This window comes from Gopherus evgoodei, chromosome 7 (genome assembly GCF_007399415.2).
Source record: "Gopherus evgoodei ecotype Sinaloan lineage chromosome 7, rGopEvg1_v1.p, whole genome shotgun sequence".
Taxonomy (NCBI): Eukaryota; Metazoa; Chordata; order Testudines; family Testudinidae; genus Gopherus; species Gopherus evgoodei.
In genome coordinates this window covers 126,707,138-126,733,255 of record NC_044328.1, presented here as the reverse complement: position 1 = coordinate 126,733,255, position 26,118 = coordinate 126,707,138, and the positions used below count along the sequence as shown (strand labels likewise).

At 55.5% G+C, this 26,118-nt stretch overlaps 2 protein-coding genes across 11 annotated transcripts in view; one reads left to right on the top strand and one right to left on the bottom strand.

Moving 5' to 3' along the window:
* Nucleotides 1–26,118, top strand: part of C7H3orf14 (chromosome 7 C3orf14 homolog) — an 80,722-nt gene that overhangs the window by 24,775 nt on the left and 29,829 nt on the right. For 9 of the 10 annotated variants that reach the window (XM_030571272.1, XM_030571267.1, XM_030571268.1 and 6 more), the window contains exon 6: nucleotides 1,534–1,608. In XM_030571272.1, the coding sequence (XP_030427132.1) occupies nucleotides 1,534–1,608 (75 nt within the window). Of the gene's footprint in view, nucleotides 1–1,533; nucleotides 1,609–3,691; nucleotides 5,113–26,118 lie in introns of those variants that run through there. The other variant, XM_030571275.1, reaches the window with a different exon arrangement.
* FEZF2 (FEZ family zinc finger 2) lies at nucleotides 10,488–16,278 on the bottom strand. Its single transcript, XM_030571265.1, has 5 exons — nucleotides 14,301–16,278; nucleotides 13,218–14,051; nucleotides 12,907–13,041; nucleotides 12,605–12,737; nucleotides 10,488–11,845 (listed from the first exon to the last, which is right to left on the bottom strand). Exons 2-5 carry the CDS (start codon nucleotides 13,998–14,000, stop codon nucleotides 11,598–11,600), a joined length of 1,299 nt encoding a protein of 432 aa, XP_030427125.1. The 5' UTR covers nucleotides 14,001–14,051; nucleotides 14,301–16,278; the 3' UTR covers nucleotides 10,488–11,597.

Below are 26,118 nucleotides of genomic sequence, written 5' to 3'. Positions count from 1 at the left end.
TTGCTGGGGTGGGCTTGGCCCAGGCTGAAGAAAGCCCCTGCTCTGGTTCTCTGTGCATGAAGTCAGAGTTGAGAAATGCTCTGCTCACAGAGTATCCGTGTATAGTTTTCAAGCGGCAGTGTTTTATCTCTCTTTGCTACTTGTGACTACCGTCTAGGCGATGCTTGTCCAGAGCTGCTTTCCTGTGTGTGCAGGGTAAGGTTTGCAATTACTCTGAAATGGTTTCAGCTCTGAATCGACCCACTCCTGACACCAGGCATAGCTTATGCACAGGGAAGACAGGATGAAATGGGGAGGAGGTGCTGATGGGGAGGCATGTAGACTGGGGCTAGGGGAGTAGGTGGCCTGATGCTGTGCTACTTGGAACCAGGCATTGTGGGGAAGACAGGACGAGGATGTGTACAGAGGGCTAGGAACGGGAGCTGAAGGAGGAGTAGGGGACTAGGATGTGTAGGGATGCCTAGAATTGAGAGTCTGAGAACATGGAAAGGTATAAGGGATTGAGAGAAGCATTGATCTGTGTGCAGGGATGCTGGGTGAAATTCAATGGCCTGCAATAGACAGGTTGGACTAGATGATCTAATGGTCCCTTCTGGCCTTAATCTCTATGGAACTATGCCACCCACTGTTACTGTCTTTACCAAAACAGAATCCACAGCACACCAGCTGTTAGAACATCTGGAAATGAATGGTTAAAGAGGCCAGCCTGGTCCCCACTGCCATAGAAACCTCCATCAGTCAGTTACTGAGTCCCTCCAACTTAAGCTAAAGCCCATACCCCCAGAACTGGCAAAAATATACACAATGGTGAAGATGACAAAAAATGAGATTATTGGCGCTGGGCCCCTAGAATTGGAGTTGTTAATGAGAACACGTACTCTAGTAAATTAGCACCTTTGCAGAAGTCCTAGACAAACACACTGGTGGGCCTGCAGCTTTTTCTTTACAGTATCTGTTCTGCACAGCCAGTCTGATGCAACAATGTCAAAAAGGCAGCTCTCCCACAGCACTTGGAGAACTTATACAGTCCCCACATACACAGCTCTATAGTCCTCCCTTCCCTTCCTCCCTGCCTCTAAAATATACCGCCGTCCCATCTTGCTAGGCCAGTGCCTAGGTTCTCACGTCAGCCTCAGAGCTTGGCCAGTGCCAGGGAGTAGACGTCCATGTGTTCTGTGGGAGGGCAGAGGGGTGTGTGGTATGGGGGAGGGGGACACAGATATGTGTCTGATCTGTCGGTAGGCAGTGCAGGTTGGTGTGGAGCAGGTGTCACAAAATGAGATCTGAAAGGGAAAACAAGGGATGAAGGGGGAAATGGAAGGAAAGCGTTAGATAAGGACTCATGGGGAGTGCGGCAAAGCACTGTCATGGATCAGAAACTGGCTATGTGAAAACAAAGTGTGAGAATAAATGGTCAATTTCAATATTGCAAAAGGCTAACGGGCATACCTCAGGAATCTGCTCAGGGGCCAGTGTTGTTCAATATAGGGGATGAAAATTGGCAGCTGACCCTAAATTATTTAAATTTACCAGGACCAGAGAAGCCTCTGACGAACTTGGGAGAGCCCTAACCAAGCCAGGCGAGTGGGCAGCATTGACAAATGCAAGGTAATACACACTGGGAATAACAAATTACTTATGTCCCTGTTGGGTTTTGCCAACAATTGTGTTTTTCTTTGGTAAAATATTAGTAACTAAACTGACTGTAATCACACAAGGAAAAGCTCTAGCCTTGGACAGCTCAATGAACAGCTCTGATCAATGTAAGGCAAATACTAGGATGCATAAGAAATAGGATTGAAAATACCATTGTGTAAATCCATCAGCTGTTTTACCCAGAATACTATTGGGTTCTGGTCACTCTATCTCTAAAACATTAGAGCAGAAATAGGACTCAGTGGCAGGAGCAGATTTACCCCAAAACATGCCATGGCCTGAGGTCCCCAGTGACAGAGAGCCCCAAAACAGGCATGGGAACAGGTTGTGGGGCATGCCACAGCACCCACATGTTTTATGCTGGGCTTCACTGCCACCCCGCGCCACTTATGTTAAAACATATTGTTAGGAGCACAGAACCACCCAGGTTCCTGGGGAGACAGGGAGGTGCCTGATCCTGGCCACGAGGGCTGCAGCGCAGCTGCGGCAGCTAATGGGGAATCGCAGGCCCCTGCTTTGCAAGGACCCAGCAACCAGGGATCAGCATGCAGAGGCAGCAGGGCGCTCAGGTGACTGCTGCCATGTGGGTCTCTGCCTGCTTCTCCGGGCTGGCTAGCGCTGAAGGATTAGCCCTCAGCCCTGCTCCTTCTGCCCCCTTCTGGGGGCCAGCCCCCCCTCACCTTGCCCAGGGGGCCAGCAATTCTGTCAGCAACCCTGCCCATACCCCCAGTTCCCACGCCTATGGTCCCGGCTGCTGCCCCGCAGCCCGTGCCCAGGTCTGGACCCCCGCTTGGGGTGGACAGAGGTCTGGCTTTCTTTTTCTTGGCTGGGTCCCAAGCGGGGGCACCCAAAAATGAAGCTGCGCACGTGGCCCCCACTAACTCTAAATCCACCCCTGCTCAGTGGTGGGCAATGAAAGTGGTTAGAAGTATAGATGCTATGAAAACCAGTGGACCTGTCTCTGATATTGGCCAATATCGGATGCTTCAGAATGAGGTGCAAGAATCCTGCAGGGGCAAACTAGGGAATAGTTTTCCCATGGAGCAAGGTTCTTCCTAACTCTCATCAGTTCACGGATCAGTTTTATGCCCTGAAGCAGCTGATATTGTATTTGTGGTAAGTAGGTTTGCATCCTCTACATGCCAGACTGGTAGCTCTCTGAAGTTATTATGCAGTGTTTAGGACATCAGTTGGGCCAGGATTTCACCCCATAATTCTAAAGTGGGCAGGGCACAGCTGAAGCCATCAAAAGTGCAGCTTAGCATATGAATCTTACTTTCACGACATTAAAAATAATTGTCAGTTTATTTCAGACACCTGTCCAGAACTCTTGTTTTCTGTCTCATTATAAGACACCCAGAAAAAAATGTAATATTTCCTAAACCAAAATTCTTCATGGAAAATTATACAAGTGCTCCTTTAAGACATTGTCTACATGCACAGATGTAACTAGTTAAACTGCTGCAAATGCCTAATGTGTCTGTGGACAAATTGGTTTTAAAAGGGCTTATGAACAGAGCGTCCTATTGACTTAAGCTTACTGGATAGGCCATTTCTAAACCAAAGTCAATACTGACTTAGGCCAAAATCAATATAAACTGGTTCTAAACTGATTGAAGGATGCCCATGCTGGACTAGTCTAGACTAGGAAAAAAACTTCTCTAGTTTTAATTGTTACCTTGAGCTATCTTAACTCAATTGAAAACCCACTCTGCACCGATGTAGACACAAGTAAGACCAATTTTAGCAGGCTGAATGAGACCATGTGATCCTGTCAGTTCAGGTAAACTTGTGCAAATGTGACCATGTCTTCATTAGGGAAATAAGGTGTTTTGTTAATGTGTTAAAATCCTAGTGAAACAAGGCAGTCCTATGTGTTAGCTGGTCCAAGTTAACTCTGGGAGGGTGTCTGGGATTTACCTATACCAATTAACAAGTGTTAAAACTGCAACTACCTTGTCTTCAAAGTCGGATTTTAACACATCTGCTAATGTGTTTAAAACACACTTTTTTCCTTGTCTTTACGTGTTCTAAGAGAGGTGGAACTGTGACACAGCTATGCTCGCCTGCAAACTCCTGTGCTCTGGAGCTACTGCTTTAAGATTGTCTATGGCGGTAGGAGCACCTGCTGTCAGGAGGTGCTTCCTGGGACCTGCCGCGAGGGGGGATTGGCCTGGTGGCTGTGTCTTACTCCTTACAACAGTTAAGAAACAAGTGACATGTCCAGCTGGCATCACCTTCACTCCATGCACTGGCAGGAGGCAGGAAGGTGGACAGGATCTTCAGCTCCAGGCCAGCTGGGAAGGCTTGTTAATACCTGACCTAGTGGAGCTTAGCTAAGGGCCGCCATGTCCAGCCCGAGCCCGACTGGGAGAGGACATGCCAATGCATTTCCCATCCCAGTGGGGGCCTTGCTTTTCTTCCCCACCAGCTTTAAGCAGCCCTGTTTCAGATTGGCCTTTTTATGTTTGATATAAAGAATAGTTGTTGGCCAATTCCATCTTTTCATCACTGCTCTCCAGGCCTGAATCCAAGCGGCTTGTCAGATGCTCATTAACTCCCCCTTTGGCTCCTTCCAGAGTGTCTCCTAAGCGCATTGTGCCAAGAACTAGCTCTTCTTTCTCTTTACCCGGCTCCCTTTCTCTGCTCCATCAGGGAGACAAATTACTTTCCAAAAGGGATCGCCAGGGATGGTTTAATGAGAATTTCTTTGGGGCTGGCCGTGGAAATCAATGTAGTTAACATTCGGTGGACTTAATTGGACTTTTCTCTTCTGCCTCCTTCAAAAAAACTCTGGAGCGATCCTGTTAATCTCTCATTTGTAATCAATTGTGTTGACTAAACAAAAGTCTAGGTCGTCCTTTCTTCCTGTCCCAGACAATCCTTTGTTGCCTCCAAATGCCTCATTCTTGAGTGCTGCTGGTCGTGTAGATGGGCTCGATTGTTGACAGTTCATTATTGCGCTTTTGTCCATTTAATCTCCCTCGCTGTGTTTTGCATGTGCATGCCTTAATGAGCTCCGTTGGCAATTAACATGTTTCTAGCAGCAAACCGGTTGCTCAGACGTTTGGAGAGCGGAGTGCAGGGAAAAGGGCAACGCATCTGCCTTTGGGTTGGTCGCTTCCCAGTGCTTCTCTCCAGCCTGCTGGCCTCCCCCTGCTGCTCCACACACCTGCCCCCCGCTTTTCTCATCTTCTATGGGGGGGGGTGTTAGGCTGGAATTAGCACGTGGGGGATAGCACCCCCCCAGCAGCAAGGCAAATGGAGCGCGCAAAAGGGAGGGGGGTCTGAAATGTTGGCAACTTCAGTGTCACTTTACATAGAGGTCCCTCTAACCCCCCTCCCCCCAAAAAGTACCAGGCCTGCTCAAGCTGTTGTGTTCATGGCTGTGTGTTTGTATTATTATTATGATTTGAAGCTTGCTGGCAAGATTGCTGACGTGTGAGCAGTCATGGACAGCAGCAACATCTTGCGGGGGGAGATAATTGGAGTCGTGTGTGTGTGTGTGTGTGTGTGTGTGTGTGTGTGTGTGTGTGTGTGTGTGTGTGTGTGTGTGAACATACACCTCCCCCCCCTTGCAATAGCGCGTGGCCGGAGCGGGGGCTGTATTCCCCAGTCAATGTCAGAGCCCAGCCTCCCCCCTGCCTTTGGCGAAGATCAAGGTCCGCACCCAGAGGCGTGTGGAGATAATCCAGCCCCCCAGTCCCTTTAAACTCTTCCTAAATCGATCAGGACTCGACCTTGCTCCCCGCAGCTGGCGGGCCCGGGGCCGCTCGCGTCAATGGGAATCCGGATCTCGCCCCTTAACAGTCCTTCTGTGGGACTGGAAGTCACTCCGGAGCGGCCTGGTTCCACGCGCGGCTCGCCTGCTGCTGCGCGGTGGGGCCAGGCCGGCCAGGGGCTGAGCGCTCGCGTGGGAGGGCAGGGCAGACACCGCGGTTCCACCCCGCTGTGCGATGGCCCCTCTCCAGGGGTAACTGGGCCCGCGGCGGGCGTTAAAAGAAGGCAGGAGCCGTTCAAAGCCTGGCTTGTGATACGAGAGAGAAACACGAGAGTGACACCCCCGGGAAAAGCGTCTGCAGCCCCCCCCCAATTCCTGGTGCAGGCAGGTCGCTCCCCCCCAATTCTTGGTGCAGGCAGGTAGCTGCTCCCATCCCCCCCCCCCGCTATTCCTGGTGCAGGCAGGTAGCTGCTCTCTCCTTCCCCCCCGGCTATTCCTGGTGCAGGCAGGTAGCCGCTCCCCTCCCCTGCCCCGGCTATTCCTGGTGCAGGCAGGTAGCTGCCCCCCCCCCCCGCCGGCTATTCCTGGTGCTGGCAGGTAGCTTCTCCCCCCCCCCGGGCTATTCCTGGTGCAGGCAGGTAGCTGCTCCCCCCCGGGCTATTCCTGGTGCAGGCAGGTAGCTGGTTCCCCCCCCCCGGCTATTCCTGGTGCAGGCAGGTAGCTGGTTCCCCCCCGGGCTATTCCTGGTGCAGGCAGGTAGCTGGTTCCCTCCCGGGCTATTCCTGGTGCAGGCAGGTAGCTGCTCCCCCCCCCGGGCTATTCCTGGTGCAAGCAGGTAGCTGGTTCCCCCCCGGGCTATTCCTGGTGCAGGCAGGTAGCTGGTTCCCTCCCGGGCTATTCCTGGTGCAGGCAGGTAGCTGCTCCCCTCCCCCCCCCGGGCTATTCCTGGTGCAGGCAGGTAGCCGGTTCCCTCCCGGGCTATTCCTGGTGCAGGCAGGTAGCTGGTTCCCCCCCGGGCTATTCCTGGTGCAGGCAGGTAGCTGCTCCCCTCCCCCCCCGGGCTATTCCTGGTGCAGGCAGGTAGCCGGTTCCCTCCCGGGCTATTCCTGGTGCAGGCAGGTAGCTGCTCCCCTCCCCCCCCCGGCTATTCCTGGTGCAGGCAGGTAGCCGGTTCCCTCCCGGGCTATTCCTGGTGCAGGCAGGTAGCTGGTTCCCCCCGGGCTATTCCTGGTGCAGGCAGGTAGCTGCTCCCCCCCCCCCGGGCTATTCCTGGTGCAGGCAGGTAGCTGGTTCCCTCTCGGGCTATTCCTGGTGCAGGCAGGTAGCTGCTCCCCCCCCCCCAGCTATTCCTGGTGCAGGCAGGTAGCTGGTTCCCTCCCGGGCTATTCCTGGTGCAGGCAGGTAGCTGCTCCCCCCTCCCGGGCTATTCCTGGTGCAGGCAGGTAGCTGCTCTGATAGCTGCTGACGCCCCGGCCGGGGCCCAGGCGGGCTCACTGGGCCGGGAGACGCAGCACATGCCCGAAGTAGGGGCACTGAGGGGCACGGGGAAGCAGGCCCCTGCCCGTGGACCTGGGGGCGAGCAGGCTGCGTTCTACGCTGCCCTGCCCCAGGGCTCCCGCTCTAGGGACCAGGCTCTTCCCCTCGCCGGGGCTGGAGGCGAGACTGCAGAAAGGAGCAGTTGCGCTGCTCATTTGGCTGTAGGGGCCTCGCAAGTGACTAGCGCGGACGCGGATTCCTGTGTCACCGCCACCTGTTTCTGACGCCCTCCCTCTCCCCCCCGGACAGCCCGCAAGGCCTCGCCTGGCTGCGGAAGACAGGAGCCGGGTACTGGGCTGCAAAACGATCCACTCGCTTAAAGTGGGCTCCAAGCTCCTGTCTAGCTGTGCGCCCTGGGCCCATCCTGCTCCCCTCGACCCGCCCCTGGGAGCAAGCTCGGCCCTTTGGGTCAAACCCCCGTGGCCAGGCAGCGGGGCCCCCGCGGGAGGGGCCAGCTGGGAATCAGCTGTCCCAGAGGGGAGCAATGCCCCCCAGGGCTGCCCTGGCGCCCCCGCCTGGCCCAGGTCCGCCCCCCTGGTCACTTGGGAGAGGAAGAACTGGTGCTGCTCCCAAGGCAGGGTTCGCCCGGGGCCGGGCAGCCCCACCTGTGCCACCAGAGCGCTGCTCTTTGCACCAGCTGCGGGGTTAGACGAGCGACCCGGAGCTGTTCCCCTAAATGTGCCCTGCCCCGCTCCCAGGCTCAGCACCGCCTCTGGGAGCGGGAATCCCTGCAGCGCGGGGTGAAGCGAACGGCCCCGGGGTGTTGCCTAAATGTGCCGTGCCCCGCTCCCAGGCTCAGCACCGCCTCTGGGAGCGGGAATCCCTGCAGCCGCGGGGTGAAGCGAACGGCCCCGGGGTGTTCCCCTAAATGTGCCCTGCCCCGCTCCCAGGCTCAGCACCGCCTGTGGGAGCGGGAATCCCTGCAGCGCGGAGTGAAGCGAACGGCCCCGGGGTGTTCCCCTAAATGTGCCCTGCCCCGCTCCCAGGCTCAGCACCGCCTCTGGGAGCGGGGATCCCTGCAGCGCGGGGTGAAGCGAACGGCCCCGGGGTGTTCCCCTAAATGTGCCCTGCCCCGCTCCCAGGCTCAGCACCGCCTCTGGGAGCGGGAATCCCTGCAGCGCGGGGTGAAGCGAACGGCCCCGGGGTGTTCCCCTAAATGTGCCGTGCCCCGCTCCCAGGCTCAGCACCGCCTCTGGGAGCGGGAATCCCTGCAGCGCGGGGTGAAGCGAAGGGCCCCGGGGTGTTCCCCTAAATGTGTCCTACCCCGCTCCCAGGCTCAGCACCGCCTCTGGGAGCGGGAATCCCTGCAGCGCGGGGTGAAGCGAACGGCCCCGGGATGTTCCCCTAAATGTGACCTGCCCCGCTCCCAGGCTCCGCACCGCCTGTGGGAGCGGGAATCCCTGCAGCGCGGGGTGAAGCGAAGGGCCCCGGGGTGTTCCCCTTAATGTGCCCTGCCCCGCTCCCAGGCTCAGCACCGCCTCTGGGAGCGGGGATCCCTGCAGCGCGGGGTGAAGCGAACGGCCCCGGGGTGTTCCCCTAAATGTGCCCTGCCCCGCTCCCAGGCTCAGCACCGCCTCTGGGAGCGGGAATCCCTGCAGCGCAGGGTGAAGCGAACGGCCCCGGGGTGTTCCCCTAAATGTGCCCTGCCCCGCTCCCAGGCTCAGCACCGCCTCTGGGAGCGGGGATCCCTGCAGCGCGGGGTGAAGCGAACGGCCCCGGGGTGTTCCCCTAAATGTGCCCTGCCCTGCTCCCAGGCTCAGCACCGCCTCTGGGAGCGGGAATCCCTGCAGCCGCGGGGTGAAGCGAACGGCCCCGGGATGTTCCCCTAAATGTGCCCTGCCCCGCTCCCAGGCTCAGCACCGCCTCTGGGAGCGGGAATCCCTGCAGCGCGGGGTGAAGCGAAGGGCCCCGGGGTGTTCCCCTAAATGTGTCCTACCCCGCTCCCAGGCTCAGCACCGCCTCTGGGAGCGGGAATCCCTGCAGCGCGGGGTGAAGCGAACGGCCCCGGGATGTTCCCCTAAATGTGCCCTGCCCCGCTCCCAGGCTCCGCACCGCCTGTGGGAGCGGGAATCCCTGCAGCGCGGGGTGAAGCGAAGGGCCCCGGGGTGTTCCCCTTAATGTGCCCTGCCCCGCTCCCAGGCTCAGCACCGCCTCTGGGAGCGGGGATCCCTGAAGCGCGGGGTGAAGCGAACGGCCCCGGGATGTTCCCCTAAATGTGCCCTGCCCCGCTCCCAGGCTCAGCACCGCCTCTGGGAGCGGGGATCCCTGAAGCGCGGGGTGAAGCGAACGGCCCCGGGGTGTTCCCCTAAATGTGCCCTGCCCCGCTCCCAGGCTCAGCACCGCCTCTGGGAGCGGGAATCCCTGCAGCCGCGGGGTGAAGCGAACGGCCCCGGGATGTTCCCCTAAATGTGCCCTGCCCCGCTCCCAGGCTCCGCACCGCCTGTGGGAGCGGGAATCCCTGCAGCCGCGGGGTGAAGCGAACGGCCCAGGGGTGTTCCCCTAAATGTGCCGTGCCCCGCTCCCAGGCTCAGCACCGCCTGTGGGAGCGGGAATCCCTGCAGCGCGGGGTGAAGCGAACGGCCCCGGGGTGTTCCCCTAAATGTGCCCTGCCCCGCTCCCAGGCTCCGCACCGCCTGTGGGAGCGGGGATCCCTGCAGCCGCGGGGTGAAGCGAACGGCCCCGGGGTGTTCCCCTAAATGTGCCGTGCCCCGCTCCCAGGCTCAGCACCGCGTCTGGGAGCGGGGATCCCTGCAGCCGCGGGCTTAGGGTTTAGAGACGTTTTTTCTGAGCGGGATTTTGTATCTGAATCTTGCAGCAAGTTCTAAGGCAGAGCGACTGCACCACCACCCCCGGCCGGCCCCTGCGGGACGATGCTTCTGGCCTTTGATCTGTGTCGCTTTCCCCCAGTAAAAATAACGAGGACGAGCCCTGGCCCCTCTGGAGCAAGCGGCGAAGCTCAGTCTGGCGCGGGGCGGGACGCAGGGGGCCGTCGCCTGCCCGCATTTAGCCACTCAATTAAGTGGGAAAAAGCGAAGTTCCGCTAACGCGGTCCCCAGCCAGTCGGTGCCCGGCTGGTTCGCGTGTTCATTGGCGAGCTTGGAGTGAGCAGCACGCGCGGGCCCGGCCGGCTGAATTCCCCTTCCCCCCTAGAATAATATTGTTCCTCCCGACGTGGGCAGAATAGACACTTGCATATTAAGAGCCTGGGAGGAGGGAAGGGACCAGTTAGTCTAATCCAAGGGCTTGATTATCCATATTCGGATCAAACAGGGGTGGCTGGGCCCTGCTGGGAGTGATTAGATTAATGTAATGCGGTTTGAAGGGTCTGTGTTTTCGCTCTTAATTTGGGTCATTACTCGGAAAGCAAAGCGCGAGCTCATTTCATCAGCATTCAGGGCAAAGAGAGCCAGGCAGGAAACGGGCTAAATGCGCCTAATGAAGGGCCCAAAAGGTGCCATTCTGGAAAGCCACAATTATCTGCCATCGCCGGCCAGAATCCTCCTGCCAGTATTACCGAAATCCGCCTTTTCCGCGCTCCGGCGGCGGAGCCGACGCCTAACTAACCTGCAGGGGAAGGGGAGAGTAGAGCAGGCGCCTCGGCAGAGGAACAGCCCAGCAACCTGGCCGCTTTGCTTGTGTTTCACTTCGCTACGCGCCTGCCTTTATTTGTCACTCTCTGCCCCAGCCTGCCCCAGCGTGCTAAAAAGCCCCACTTAGAACAAACCGGCTCTCTGGAGAGAAGGGGGCAACTCAGGTTTCCCACGCGCTTCCCCTGGGCTTGGAGAACTGCGCCGTATTAGGTGGGAAATGGCTCCATGGGCCGGAGTCACCGGTCGCGCTTGTAGGCACTACAGCGAGCGGTTCGCCCCGCCGCTCCCCCGGGAAAGGCGGATAGCAGAGCGCAGCTTTCCAGCAAACTCCTGTCCCTGCAGGCTGCGCGGACCCCCCGCGCGGCGGAGAAAGACTAGCCCAGGCCCGCAGTAAAAAGCAAACAGGTGATTCCTCCAGCTAGAGACACTGAAAGCAGGGCCGGACCTGGTCTCGGCTGCTTTATTCTTTCGTACAGCTCTTAAAGGCTCTTTCGCGTCTCGCGTTTTATTTCTCACTCAGGCTTCTGCTGCTAGCAAACCGTGGTCACCTCCCCCCTATCTAAAATGCCAGAATCGAAACAAAACGCGCCCAGGGCGGCGATTCCCAGCGCAGAACGAAATCCGAGCGGCAGCTGGATCGAGGCCACCCCGTTCCGGTGGTTCCCTGGCTTGAATAAGATTTTTTTTGTAACGATTCAAGGGTTAGTAGCAGCTTTTTTAAAAGGCGGGAAAAGGCTCCTAACTGACTTTTTATTATCCCATATATATATATATAGTATATTCCTTATTCGATTGTACATTAATTTTACAGACATATATAAAGATGGCTCTGGTGGCACATATTTTACAGACAGGCCCTGGGGAGAAGTTAAGTTAAAACAAACCCGTTCCCCCTTCAACCCAAGACAACCAAATCCCAGCAGTTGAGTGGCAAAGGAGTTTTAAATAAGTTTCCTCTTATATACAAATGCGACTCGGAATTCTGGCTGCTAGTCACCTGCTAAGCTGGTTTTTAAAAAATCGGCTGGTTGGCAGAGAGAGTCCTGGACTCTGGGACGCAGGTGGAAATCTCTGCGGCTGAGCGACCGGAGCTTTTAGCTTTGCAAACTCCTGGGCAGCTCTTTTGTAGGGGTCGCGGTGTCGTGTAGTTTTCGGACGTGCTTCTTTAAATCAAAGTTTCTGCAAAAGCCTTTGCCGCAGGTGCCGCACGTGAAGGGTTTCTTGTCGTTGTGAGTGTGCATGTGGAAAGTCAAGTTATAGATCTGGTGAAAGGCTTTATTGCAGATGGTGCATTTGTACTGCTTCTCGCCGCTGTGGGTCAATTTATGGTTCTTGTAGTTTCCTACGAGAGAGAGAAAGAGGGAAAGGCGGTTACTCGTGGGTTTCCCAAGCTCTGGGGCTGCCCCGCTGCAGAAAAGGAGCGCGCTGCAAGACTTCATTAGGACGTGGAGCCGAGAAGTTGTCAAACGTAGTTTGCATCAAAGCCGAGCGGCGTACAACTGACATTACAAAATGAGAGGCCGGGTCAGTCTTCTGACCCGGGGCAAACGGAGGAACCTGGATAAGGCCCCCCAAAATGGCATCTCATTTAGAAAAGCATTTAGTTAAGCCCGTCAGGAATTTCCCGGGCTGAAACACTGGAAGAGAAAGGCTCTCCGGAAACTTGTCTGCAGCGAGCCGGAGACCCAAACGCGGACCTACTGGATTAAATGCGCGTGTAAACTGCCCGGCTCTGTGGCTGCCTTGCAGGCCAACCTCGGGGTCCGCTTTAAGCCTAGATTGGCCACGCGGGACACCGCTAGGATCCCCCTTTTTATAACCCCTTTTGCCCCCCCCAATCAGCGCCTCCTTGTCTCGACATACAGGACCGAGCGCCCCGAACGTTGTGGGCAGCTGGGTGTTATTCTGCTGGGGCCAGTGGGGGAACTTCGTATCCCCAAAGAATTTCTTCCTGCTTAGATGAAGGATTTGAAGCGGCACACGGGTTAGGAAACTCGGCCTCTCTGTTCTCCCCCGCTGCTTTGCCTGGCTGGAACCTCGGGCAGATACATTCAAAACAAAACCACAAAAACAACCCAGGCGACTGATATTTTTAAAATACCTTTTTGGTGAAATCCCTTCCCGCAAAATTCACACACGAAAGGTTTGTAGCCCGCGTGGATTCTAATGTGCGTGTTTAGCGTGGAACTTCTGTTGAAAGCTTTGCCGCATTGGTTACATTTGTGAGGTTTTTCCTGGGGAAAGACAAGGACAAGAAATACCTGCAGAAACTTGGCGAAATCTTGCCCGTTCAAAGCCCCAGCCCGGCAAATAGATCAATCAAACAAAATAAATTAATCAAAATAGAAACCCAACAGCAACACCTTGATTGGGTTGTGAAAGGAAGGCGAGCGCGGCACGTACCTGCGTGTGGATAATTTTGTGTCTGCACAGGGTGCTGGCCTGCCGGAAGCCCTTGCCACAAACTTTGCAGACGAACGGCCTGGCCCCCGTGTGGACCGGCATGTGGCGAGTTAAGTTGTAATGGGCATTGAAGACCTGGGAGGAAACGAGGGAAGCGTTTCAGGTGAGGGGCGCCGGGGCCCTGTCTCCTGTCCCGGCCCCCCACGGGCTTCGCCTAGGCTGTTCCCAGAAGGCGCAGCTCCAGGCCCCGGGTTGCTCTAGAAAACTCACAAGCAGGAGGCAGGCCCGGAGCTGGCTGCGCGGTCACTCACCTTGCCACACACTTCGCAGGTGAAGTTCTTGGGCTTCCCGTCGGCGGAGCTGCTGACTTTGCTGTGGCTTTTCACCCCGTTCCTCTCCCCGGCCAGAGCCGTGTTCTCCTTCATCACCTGGTCCAGCTGGCCGGGGAGCCGCTCCTTGTGCGGGTACTGGGCGCTGGGGAACTTGTCCGGCGCCAGCCCGGCCAGCTTGGCGCTCTCCAGCAGGAGAAGTTTGTGGTGCGCTGGGAGGTCGGCCGGGGACTGCGCGCCCAGCAGGCTGGAAGGGAAGAGCTGGCCGGGGAGCAGCTCGGAGGGGTACGCGGAGTCCAGGTAGTTGAAGTAGTACACGGAGCCCTGGCCGGGCATCCCGGCCGCCTGGCTGATGGCCTGGGGCTTGATCAGGCGGCCGGCCGGCAGCAGTGAGTGCCCGAGGCCCAGCTCCGCCTTGCAGCACATGCCGCAGGTGGCTTTGCACAGCCCGGCCGGGCCTCGCAGGGCGCTGCCCTTCCAGAGCTCCGAGTAGCCGAGCAGCGCCTTGGGGTGCGCCTCGTAGGACAGCGGCGGGATGGGCAGCACGCACGGCAGCGGCGGGCACAGGCCCAGGCTCTTCTTGCTCGGCTCGGGCTCCAGCCCGCCTGGTCTGGGCTCGAAGGCCGGCTTGGGCTCGGTGCTCTTGGCCATGATCCTCTCGATGGAGAAGGCCAGCGTCTTGGAGGGGTTGGAGGCTCCGCTCCTGCCTTCGTGGCGCGGACAAGCAGAGGGCATGACCGTCTCCACGGCCGCCGAGCTCGCCATGGCGGGCAGGAGGCGAGCAGCGAGCCCGGCTGGGCGCTCCTGGTCTCAGTTCTGCATTCCAGAAAAGCCAGGAGACAAATCAACTTAATAAGCACCTTGTCGTCCCCCCCCTTCAGCTGACCCTACCCAAGAACAATGGCCCCGGGAGGGGGGACACCCGCTTAATGCTCATTAACCAGGACGCACCAAAGTAACGTCCAAGCCAGAGCCCCACCAGCCCACGGCTCTCCTCCGCCTGAGCTCGCCTGGCTCTGCCCTTGCAGGGGGGAGGAGAGTCCAGCTTGCACGGAGAGGAATTACCTTTGCCCAGCACCGACGAGACGCGTCCCAGCAGCGCGGAGTGGCCACACTGTCACATTTTGATGGCCAACATCTTCCCGAGCGTCAGCTCGCTGGCTCTGGCACCGAACGCTGACATCACACGAAGTCACTCCGAGCAGAATGACACGGGGAGGCCACGGTGCAGCCTCCCTGCGCCCCAGCGCCGGACCGAGGTGCAGCGGGCCCCCTCCTGCCCGTGTAAGGCGCACAATTTATCCGCCAGCCTTTAAGGGGAAGGAAAGGGGGGGAAAAGGGAAAAAGCAACTTGCAAAGCGGAGGAATCGTTTTGCATGTGGCAAATTAGAAGGCAAGTGCGATTCACAAGTCGGGTAGGAAGAAGCGCTGTAGTTACTGCTCGGGTTAGAAAAGCCACTGGGAGGGAGCAGCAAGACTTTTTTTTTCCTTTGAAAGGAGGAGGGTTGTTTAAAGCACACACACCAAACCACCACACCAGCATGCTCGAGTTATTCTGGCAACGCATCCGCGCCCGGCTCCATTGCAATAAATTGTCACTTCTCCGCGAGCCTCCCCGGCATGTCGACATTAATAGCCAGCCCGTTAATTAGGGCGGTGTTATTAATGTTAATTAAACTAAGTTTAATTCTCCTCCCCGTGTACCGCGGCGATTAACCTTAAATACCCGGGCACGGCGTGGCAAGGATCAGGAGACAGGGCTGGGGCTTTTGCTTAGGAAACAGGGCAGCGCCCGCCCTGCCAAGGCGTTTTGCAAATCTCTCAGCGGTGCCCCGCTGGGGTGAAGGACCCTCTGCTTTGGGGCTGGTGACTCGCCCCCTTTCCATCAGCTGAGTTTCGTTTAGAAGCCACGCTACCGTATTGCAACGGTGGGGCTTCTCTGCGTTGGGTTTGCTTTGCTATGAACCGCAACGATTTGAGCCCGAAGGGGCTTTACAAACGGCGGCTGTAGGGGCTTCGCTGTTTGTCTAATTCAGGGCCCAATGGCCACCTGTTTTCGGGGGCCTGGCTGCCAGGGCAGAACATCCCCTGCCCTGATTAAGCGCTCGCCCCCTCTCCGGGGCTATTCAGCAGAACAAATTTTCCTCCGGCGATTCAGAGCAGCTCAGTTCTCTTTCACTGGGCGCCACTATAGCGCGGCGTGGAACCTGGTTTTGTATGTTTCTAAAATAAAGGGAAGGATTATCGGGGGAGCTTGGGAAGGGGGAGAGATTTAGCCCGGCCAGAGGTAAAGCGAGCCATGAAAAGGCCCCTATATCGCCCCTTCCCCCCCCAACACGCCTAAGAAAGTTTGGAGGAATTCAGCGTTTTGTGTCCTGCTGACAAAGGCCCCCTTCTCCAGCGAGGCCGTTTGAACTCAGCTGTTTGCAGACAGCCTATTTCACCTGCGAACCACAAAAAGCTGGGAAACAAAGTCCGCTCAAGGGGCGCTCTCGAGGCTGCAAAGCGGCCGAGGGGGTGAGACGATCGGGCTGGAGAACTTGTCCTAAACGCAGGGAGCGGGCTAGCTCGCTCTCCCAGAGGAGTGTCCAGGGGGAAGCAGCCCCCCGCTGCGCAGGGGAAAGGGGTCCTGGACGGTGCAGTCCTAGTGGGGATGGTTAATTTTTGGCCAGGGAAAAGGAGCGCACAGAGCCAGGGGAAGAGCGCATGGGCCTGGCCTAAGCTGGGAGCTAGGACAGTAGGTTTAAAATTTAAAAAAATCAATTCGCCGCCCCCAGTTGTTTCTGAAAACAGCCGGGCAGCTAAGCCGAGGGAAAGGCTGATCCCTGGCACCTCTAGGCTTGGCAGTTCCTAGCCCAGGGACCTCTGCGCTTGGGGCATCAATGGGGAATGTAAAAATATTGTTCGCGTCCCGGAATCTCTTTCATTCCAACCTTGGGTCAATGGCAGCCGAAATCAAGCTGCCTCCACCCTTGCTCCTGTAGGACAGGCATCCTCCCTGGAGACCCACCCCAGGGGGACACATGGCCCTTTCTCACCCCACCTTCCCTCAGCCCTTCTCCTCCCCCCAGCCTGCCTCCCTCCTCTCATCAGCCCCTCTGCTCCCCCCTCCCCGCTTCATTAGCCATCTTACCCTGCATCACAATGGGCCCGCTACCTACTACAGAGCGGCCAGAAAGAAAACATTTGGGTCCCAGCAAGCCCTGGCTAATGTGCCGCTCTCCCCAAAGCGCGCGGCCTTTAGCAAAGTATTTAATTAGCCGCCACAAACTTCTTCTCCCCCTCGCCTGCAGATTCCAGCGAGGGGAGGGTTGGGAAGTGCTTTACACCTTGCCACTCACATGTTAATTAATCTCTATCTAACCCTAATTGCAGTGGATTCAAGCACAGCTCAACAGCTCACCCACACAATAAACATTGAGCCTACTTCTATCCAGCTTACTCCACGCTAACACATCGAGCAATTAACTCCAGTACCAACTAATAGTGCAAACAAATATTTTCTGTAAACGAGATGATTTCAGGCAAGAGAAAAGGGGGCTGGGGAACCGGTGCAGGGAACTGAAGGCTGCGTTGCAAGGTCATTTCTCTGGCACCAAACTGCCCTGTCTTTTGTTCTCTTCCGCTCCTTCCTCTGTTTATTGTCTTTCCTCCCTCCTCAGCTGTCTTCGTTTTGTAAATTGTACCCTCCTCCCTCCTTTATGGAAAGGGTTTCTTCGGTCCCCCCGCATACATCTCATGTGGAAGCAAAGGTCCCTTTGCAGCGCACTCCTCTGGCTTTTTGCTACCAGGCCAGCTGGCCTTGGAGCTGACTAGAAAGGCGCAGATCGGACCTCCCCCCCCCCCAAACAGCTAACCCCCCCGGCCCACCAAATGCGAGCCCAGACCAACGGGCAGGACCGAAGGGGAGTTCACGGAATTCAGAGGCCGGGATTGCAGCAAAGCCCTGTGCGATCCCGGACGGTGCGGGGGAGTTGCTTGGCTAGGAGCCGAGCCCTACGATTTAGGGGAGAGAAGGGTGACCCTCGCTGGGATTTGATCGGCACAAGGAATAACCTTTTCTGTGGCTGGAGAGACCCCCCCCCAGTGCAGGACCGATTCCCTGGGAAGTCTCAAGGCAGCTTCTGCTCCGGGAAGGCGGGTTCGCTCTGCCCGGGACTGCGCATTCCCAGGGGCTCGGGGAATCTGGGGCAGCCCCCCAGGAAGGGCTGGAGCCGGAGGGCAGACAAATGCCAGGTCAAGAAGCGGGGGCAGAGCCGGAGGAATAACTTTGTCCTCTTGGGGGCTGCCAGGATCCCTGCAGGCTCCAGCGTGGGCGGGTGGCAGCCCCAGGAGGTAGCTTGTTTCCCCGGGGGCCTTTCCCCTCGGGCAAGCGCCGCCGCCGTGGCCCGCTGGGGCGAGGCAGCTTCCAGGGTGACTCGGCAGAGCTGGCTGGAGGGTAACCGGAGCTGTGGGGCGCTTGTGGCCCAGCTCCTGGGGAGGGGTGGGCTGGGCTGCGGGGGCTGGCGGCCCCCTCCTGCCTGGCAGGGATGGCTCCCTCTCGCGGGGGCCGGAGGGGCACTTCGGAGCTGGCTTTGCAAAGGGGCCCAGCTCTCCACCCCGGGCCGGGCCTTTCCCCGAGCATGCGGGGGCAAAGAGCTCCGGGAGGGAGACGCTGGGCTAGGAGGCTCCTGGCCCACAGAAATAAGAGCCGGGCACGTTCCCAAGCAGGCGGAGCCTTTTCGCCCCTGCGAGCCCTCAGTCAGGCCAGAGTCCTCCTCAAAGGACCGGCCCCCCCGCCCCCATCTTGCAAAATCCCTGCGTGGGCGGGACCCGGGCCAGACATGAAGTCTCTGGCAGCCCTCTGCCCGCCCAGACCCCCTGCCCCAGACGCTCCAGCCGGAGAGGCAGCGCCTGGCCGGGCTGGGTCTGGCCCGGGCAGGGGGAGCGCGGAAGCCTGCAGTCGGCGGAGTCGCTAGACGAACCGGGGGTGGGGTTGATCCGTTCACATGTCAGTGGCCAAAGGCTCAAAGCTCTGCTGGTGACACGTGTTTTTTCCTGCCTCACCCGTGCCCGGGGTGTGGCGCCTGCCCCGGTGGAAAACGGTTTTCACTAAGCAGAAGACCATAACTGCTCCGCCCTCCCGGGGCAGTTGTATCCTGCCCGCCCCCTAGATCTGGCTTCTCCCCCCGCCAGGAAAGGAAACTGAGCCAGCAGGAGCACAAGTCAACCCCGTCCTCTCATTCCCAGCCTAAGCCCCGGACTTCCCAGGACGTGCCCAAGTGACACATGCCTGCGCTCGGCTCCGCGCTAAAACCCAGGCCCGGCAGCTCAGGCTTTTAATTGAAATGACAAGTTTGCGCCCAGCTGGAGGCTGTCCTCACTGATTCCCCTCTGCCAGGCAGGGAAGGATATTAACTATGACGGACTTGATAAAGCTGCGCCAATTGCCCGCCCGCCCCGGCCCTGAGACGGGTTTTTTCTCGCTAAACCCGAAGCGGAATGGTATTAATCAGGATTTAGTAATTTGTTCCTGTCGGAACCTGCAGGCAGGCGCGAGCCTTTGAGGCTGCTCCACTCCAGGTTGCGTTCAAACAGCCCGTGAGATTTAACTGTAAAAAGAGTCTTTAGACTGAGCAACCCTGAGTCCTTTCAAGGCAGGGAAAAGGACCAGGTCCGTTTCACGGCAAGAACCGCGTGGGGAATCTCCGTGTAAACGGCTTTATTTTCTCCCAGGTTCTTCTCACTTGGCATGGTAATTCCCTCCTGACCTTTCAACAACAGAAACCACTTACGGGGTTTGCAGAAAGTAGGCTGGGGGCTGCACGCTTCCCCGCCCAATGAAAACGGGGTTTTCTTTGGCCCTGCAGTCTAGGGTGACCAGCCAGCAGGTGTGAAAAATCAGGCCCTGGGCTGGGGGTAACTGGCACCTATATAAGAAAAAGCCCAAAATATCGGGACTGTCCCTATAAAACGGGGACATGAACCTGGTCACCCTAGAGCAGTCTGACCGCTCCAGCCATTTCGATTTGCTCATGGGACCTGGTGTCTAGCTGCGCCGCACATTTAAAAAAAAGCGCGCGCGTAGCCGCCACAGCGATTTAAACGTGAAAATCGGTATTTTCAACGGGGACTTATTTTTAGCGCCCATCACGTTACCCTCTCAGGTGTCAATCGTTCCAGTTTTGCAGCCACCGAGGGGGAGAGGGGATGAAAGGGAGACAAGCTTTTTTATTCTAAAAAAAGGGCATTGATTCCGAGGTGGTGCAATGAAAGGGGAGGAAGTTACCCGCCTGCGATATATTGCTAGGCCAGGGACGGGCTCCTTTGCGCCCCGAGAAGCCGGTTCTTTCGCCACAACAAAGCCCCTTCTTGAAGCCTCTGACTGCAAAGCGCTCGCTGGGGCGAACTGTCCCATTCAGGTTAACGCTGCAAAGCCATTCCTCTCTCGTCATTGTCTGGGCAGCGGGGGGCAGACAGCGTCAGGGAGCTCGGCCCTCTCTGTTGGTGCCCAACCTCTTTTCTCCACTACCTCCCTAAGCACATGGGGTGAAAAAGGAAAAGCACGAGCTGGAAAAGCAAAACCCTCCCAGGCTCGATTTCAGCACCGCCCTCGGCTACTGGGCTAGGCTGAGGGGAGACAGCGAAGCAGGGACCTGAGGAATAAAAGGGTTTAATTGCAGGTCAGGCCACGCTGTATTGTGGTGCGGCTCCGCTCCCGCATCGAGCCAGCCCCGCTCAGCCTGGGCTTGGAAAGCAACTTCTGCTTTGCTCCATGGTGCCCCTTCTAGGCCCCCAAACGAAATCTCCTGCTTCGCTCCACAAACTTGCCCGCATGTGGCATCCCAGGGTGGGACTCACGCTAAGGCAGGCTGCGGCATAAGCGAGGCGGTTTCTATGCTACGGACAGGGAAATCTGAGTCACAGGCGGCGAGTCCGGCCATCTACCGGCGTGACCAGCCAGACCCCGTCCCCAGCTTTCCATGCGGCCAAGTGCTGTGTGATTTCTTCCCCTCCCGGGTTAGCAGCCGTGTGCATCCCGGATGGGGTCTATTTATGGCCCCTGGGAGATAATTTAGGAGCCTCCTACTTATTTAACTTGGCAGCTTCTTATACTCCGCAGTGGAAGCTGGGGAAAGTTCTTAGCACGGTGCTCCGCTATCGCATGCAGAGGAGGCTTTGCTTGTTGCGTTTGTTTTACCGCACAAAGCGAGCGCTCCCGGACGGGCTTCTAAGGAGGCACCAAGCGAGGCGAGGCGAAGGTGGATTTTTGCAGGTGTTTGTTGATGTTACAGAACATTACACGCTCCCATCCCTGCTCACCAAACCCAAAGGCTGTGGGTTTATTTCGAGTCATAAGGGCTCCCACTCTTCCCAGAATATAACCAGGAGCTCGTCTTGGGCCCACAGATTAATCACAGCACTCCCTGCTGTTTACTGGCAACGAAATATTGGGCACAAAATCGTGTAGGCTGGTCAGCTGGGATACGTTTGATTTGGTTGGTTGTTTTGTTTTGGGGTCACCGGCAAAGCCTCAATGGAAAATAAAGCAAGCCAAGTTGTGACTGATTGAAGAGACAAGCGCATGGGGCAGGAAGCCACGCATAGTCATTCGTTTTCACCTGTTTTAAATAATAAACGGAACAAAATACCAACCGCCGGTGTATTTGACCCCTCAGAAGATCAGATGCACCCGGGAGATAATCACTGCCGTTTATGGTGGTTTTAAGTTTTCTTCACACAAGTCCCTTGAGGGCCAATGTTTTGGTAAAGATCTTTGTTCTCCTTCAAACCTGCAAACGCGTTGTGTGTGTGGGGGGGTGTCTTTGCGTTGTGGATTCCCGCTAAACCGTTGCGTGCACCCACATTTCGCCGCCCATTGGTAGCCTCCCCTCGTCGTTCTCCAGGGTTGCAACGGGGCCCCGTTCAACGCCTGGGCTTTGCACGGCTTAAATCCCGGGGCCAGGGGCTGTGTTTCCCGGGGGCGCGCGGGCTGGTGTCAGGTCCCTGCAATGTTGCACGGTTCGATGTTGCAAGGCGCTGTCCTGCACCGGCGTCTCTGCCGCACACCCAGAGCTGGAGCTCCCCGCGCTGCAGCACGTGTGAACAGCAAGGCTGCGCCCTCGCGCTAGTGGGGGTGATAGTCACTTGGGACACAGGCGCTGGCTTGCAGGTCGGCCGAGTGGATGACTCGGGAGAGCTCCTGCTGCTGCCGGAACGACTCCTTGGTGTAAGCAAACTTGACCTTTGCAGTCCTCCTGGGATGTCCAGTGTCCGCTAGAGATTGGGTGGCAGCTTCAAATATATTTAAAAAATGGAGGCCAAATTTATTCAGATCTGGGCCCCTGAAATGCACGAGCCCAGATTTCAAAAGCAGCGTCTTGGCCTCCAAATTTTGCTGATTGAAAAGGAGCAATCTAATCCGTAACATCTCCCTTCTGTTCCTTAATTTCATATTCACACATTTGAGTCTACTCCCAAACTTCTAATTTTGAACCCGCTGCAGCATTTTCTGTTGGAAAATGCACAACTCAGTTACAGGAACTGCGATGGCTGGGGTGGGGGGCACCTCAGAAGGTGCGAGAAGCCACTAAGATTTGTGGAATAAGCACATTATCTGGGTATTAAATGGGTCGCAGTTATGAATGTTAATAATTAGGTTTCAAAGTTCACACTCTCACTGAAGTGACCAGAGTAGTTGCAGCTCTCAGAACAATTGTTTCAGGCTGTGTGTAGACCCACAAAGACATCTCTGCACTGGCTTCTATGCAGCTCATGTTTGGCAGGTTTTATAAGGGCCAGGTTTTTTAGGAAATGGTGCATTCTGGGGCAGCCTTCCACACCAAGGCTGGAGTCCACATCAAGGAGCATGGCTGTGGAATCACAAGGTAAACCAGGTACTCCATCCCTATATAGCTGTGCCTGTGCCAGCCATAATTCTTCCCTGGTGGTGTCTGCAAGAATGGGAGTGGGGAGGAATAGCTCAGTGGTTTGAGCATTGGCCTGCTAAACCCAAGGTTGTGAATTCAATCCTTGAGGGGGCCACATGGGGATCTGGGGCAAAATCAGTACTTGGTCCTGCTAGTGAAGGCAGGGGGCTGGATGCCAATAGGACCCTTTGGGGTCCTTTCCTGAGATAGGTATATCTCCATTATAATGTAGATGCTGCCCAGGGATTTTAACCTGCATAGTAACCAGGGGTGAAAGGGACTTACTGGTACTGCTGGAGTCCTGAGGGAGGCATGGCCTCTCAAAATTTAAAGGCCCTGGGGAACCAGGTGTGGCTCGGAGACCCAGAGCCTTTAAATCAACCAGGGGCTCCTAGCTGGGAGGCCCCCAGAGCTCAGAGGCTAATTAAAGGGCCAGGGCTCCAGCTGCTGTGGGGAACCCTGAGCTTTGCGGGGCTGCGGCAGGTATTTAAAGGCCAAGAGCGCCTGCTGCTGAGGGGAGCTCCAAGCCCTTTAAATCCTGGCTCCAGCCTGGCTGCTGCTGTGATTCAAAGGGCTCTGGGCTGCTCACAGTTTCTGAGGGGGTGGATGACATGGCACTAAAATTCCCTGCAATCTGTCTAGACTACAGCAGCCTCCCTTGTTACCATGAGTGGAGCTACAAGGGGTACATCTGAAGTTGGTCTGGGTCACTATAAAAATGTCATCGTCTTACTTTGGAGCGAGCTGGGTGTAATCAGTGCCATACAGAACAGTAAAGCTGACAGCGCTGCGTAGTCCTGCAGGGCCAATATAGCTGGGGCAGAAGTGAGCCGGGGTCTCTGCTGGATTGTCCATAAGCAACGGAAGTGGTAGGTAAGGCCTAGACGCTGCCCTGTCTGTCCACTGACCCATGACACAGGGTTGGGGAGAGGGTGAGCTCAAAGTGGAGACCTCAGCCACAGAGTAAGGTGCCCCTCACTCTCCTGCATGGCCCGTGTAACGACCAGCTCCAGCCTCTGGTCTTGGCAGGCCAGCTGGGGTCGAGTAGGTGGCCATGTCTCAGCCCTTCATACCAACAAGCAGAGCTGACCACTGTGACCTTTTTTTTTTTAAAGAAAAATGTTACAGTTTTGTTGCAAAAAGACATATCGACCCCCTCCCCTTTAAAAATGCTTTCAATGTTTGGATTGTTTCATTTTGAAATAATGGAATGGGCCCACTGTTTTCACTGTGTTTAATTCTTCTGCCCTCCCTTCCATTTTCCATGGGGGTGGGGGGAATAAGATGAGTTGGGGGGGTGAGAAGAGAAATGGAGGCATGAAAAAAACAACTCCGTCACTTGTTTAATTTTTTCCCTTGAAAAAAGTTTTAAAAAACCAAAACAAAAAAAGCAAGTGAGAGAAAAATCCACTTTCTTTCACTTTTGCATGCGCGCCTCCTTTTCATGGGGGTGGGGGGAGAGGGAGGAAGCAATAAAAGAAAAGGGGCACCCCCCCGATGCCAAAGTTTTTAAATGAAAATTTTCTAAATGAACTAAAACTTGTGTTTCGTTTTGAAAACTTGTGGTGTGAATTTTCGTGTCGCTGAGACATGGTGACTGACGTGACCACGCGTCATTGCCCTTAAACACTTTTGGAACAATCCCCAACTAATTTCAGGGACCTTTCCCTACAGCTGCAAAAGTTTGCATGACTTCTGTCCCGCAGCTGAGGTCTTACTCCCCGCCTTCTTCCCCCACCCACATTGGGGCCTACATACAAAGGACAAGCTAATCCCAGCTAATAATTAAAGGTTACACATGCAAGCCTGTCTCAGACCTGTGCAGCACCCATTGGGCTGCACCATCTTTATTACTGTGACAGTTCCTGTGTGAGAAAGACTCACCAGGATGGATCTCAGAGCCCGGGTTGAGCTGGCGCATTGTTGACAGTGTAACCTAAGTGTGTTGAACACATTGTCATTGAGCAACTGGAAACCTCACCATGGCACCTACCGAGCCACTTGTCAGAGCAAAAGCCTGTGGTGTCGTCTCATATGATATTATTGTGCATCCTGTGCTATTAGATGGTTTTCTTAAAGTCCCAGCCCCTGGAGTCATGTGACTATGAGAAAAATCTCAACTTTAGTTAAAAACACAGCTCCCTCGAGCACACAACCAACCCCCACCCCCCAAATTTCACTCCCTTACTGTTGTAGCGTAAAGCTCAAAAATGTGACCAAAGTGACCTCCCCCCCCGCCAAGGTTTAAAAGATCAGTGAAAAGAATCCACCATGTATTATTTTAGATGCACCAATGAAGTTTTTGAGAAGGGCCTGAGACACAATATTTTAATGCTCACGATACTCATGGACTCATAGACTTTAAGGTCAGAAGGGACCATTATGATCAGCTAGTCTGACCTCCTGCACAATGCAGGCCACAGACTCTCACTGTCAAGGTTCCTTCCCCACTCTGAACTTTAGGGTACAGATGTGGGGGGAACCTGCATGAGAAGCTCTAAGCTCAATTACCAGCTTATATCTGGTCTGGCTGCCACCATTCACAAGCACTCCCTTCCTTGAGTAGCCTTGAGAAACTTCACCAATTTCCTGGTGAACACAGATCCAACCCACTTGGATCTAAAAACAAGGAAAAATCAATCAGATATTAAGAAAAAAGGCTTTTAATTAAAGAAAAGAAAGATAAAAGAAAACCCTCTGAGAGAGTTTAGCATACCAGCTATTCTCACAGACAACAGATTCAAAACACAGAGGGTGTTCCTCTGGGCAAAAACTTAGTACACCAATGAAAATACCCAAATACCCAATTTGATTCCACCTCTAATTGCACAAGACAGGTTACAAAGAAATAAACATAAACCTATTTATTCCTGTCTAAACCTTACTACTCTGATAAGAGACTGGTTCCTTGATCTTTTTCACTCCGGCTGAAATCGAAAACTAACAAAGGAGAAAACCCTCCTTCCTTTTGAAACATCTTGTTCCCCCATTGGTTCCTCTGGTCAGGTGTCAGCTAGGCTAGGTGAACTTCTTAACCCTTTACAGGTAAAAGAGGCATTAACCCTTAACTATCTGTTTATGTCACTCACCCATCCACTTCTATAACAAACCCCTAACCTATGTCTGAGTCATTGAAGCCCTCAAATTGTGGTTTGACGACCTCAAGCTGCAGAGAATCCTCCAGCAAGTGACCCGTGCCCCATGCTACAGAGGAAGGCAAAAAAACCTCCAGGCCCTCTGCCAATCTGCCCTGGAGGAAAAGTCCTTCCTGACCCCCAGATATGGCAATCAGTTAAACCCTGAGCATGTAGGCAAAACTCATCAGCCAGCACCCAGGAAAGAATTCTCTGCAGTAACTCAGATCCCACTCCATCTAACATCCCATCACAGACCACTGGGCATACTTACCTGCTGATAATCAAAGATCAGTTGCCAAATTAATTGCCAAAATTAGGCTATCCCATCATACCATCCCCTCCATAAACTTATCAAGCTTAGTCTTGAAGCCAGATGTTTCTTTTGCCCCCACTGCTCCCCTTGGAAGGCTGTTCCAGAGCTTCACTCCTCTGATGGTTAGAAACCTTTGTCTAATTTCAAGTTTAAACTTCCTAGTGTCCAGTTTATAGCCATTTGTTCTTGTATCCACATTGGTACTAAGCTTAAATAATTCCTCTCCCTCCCTAATATTAATCCATCTGATATATGTATAAAGAGCAATCATATCCCCCCTCAACCTTCTTTTGGTTAGGCTAAATAAGCCAAGCTCTTTGAGTTTCCTTTCATAAGACAGGTTTGCCATTCCTCGGATCATCTGAAAAAAAAACAACCACGTTTGAAAAATGCAGTCAAAGCAGCACCTTTATGGCAGTGAGCTGGTGTGTCTGTGCAGCACCCATGGCACTGCTCAGGTACTTGGTTAAGAAGCGGTGCAACAGCCTGGCTCAAGGATGCCAGAGAAGAGCAGGTGTAGGTGT

What these genes read in the sequence shown, in the direction of transcription:
- FEZF2 (XM_030571265.1), bottom strand. Translation starts at nt 14,000, where the DNA reads ATGGCGAGCTCGGCGGCCGTGGAGACGGTCATGCCCTCTGCTTGTCCG. An exon ending in CCTGCGAAGTGTGTGGCAAG is followed by an intron (nt 13,042 to 13,217) that starts GTGAGTGACCGC and finishes GTTTCCTCCCAG; the next exon opens with GTCTTCAATGCCCATTACAA. An exon ending in GAAGGGATTTCACCAAAAAG is followed by an intron (nt 11,846 to 12,604) that starts GTATTTTAAAAA and finishes TCTCTCTCGTAG; the next exon opens with GAAACTACAAGAACCATAAA.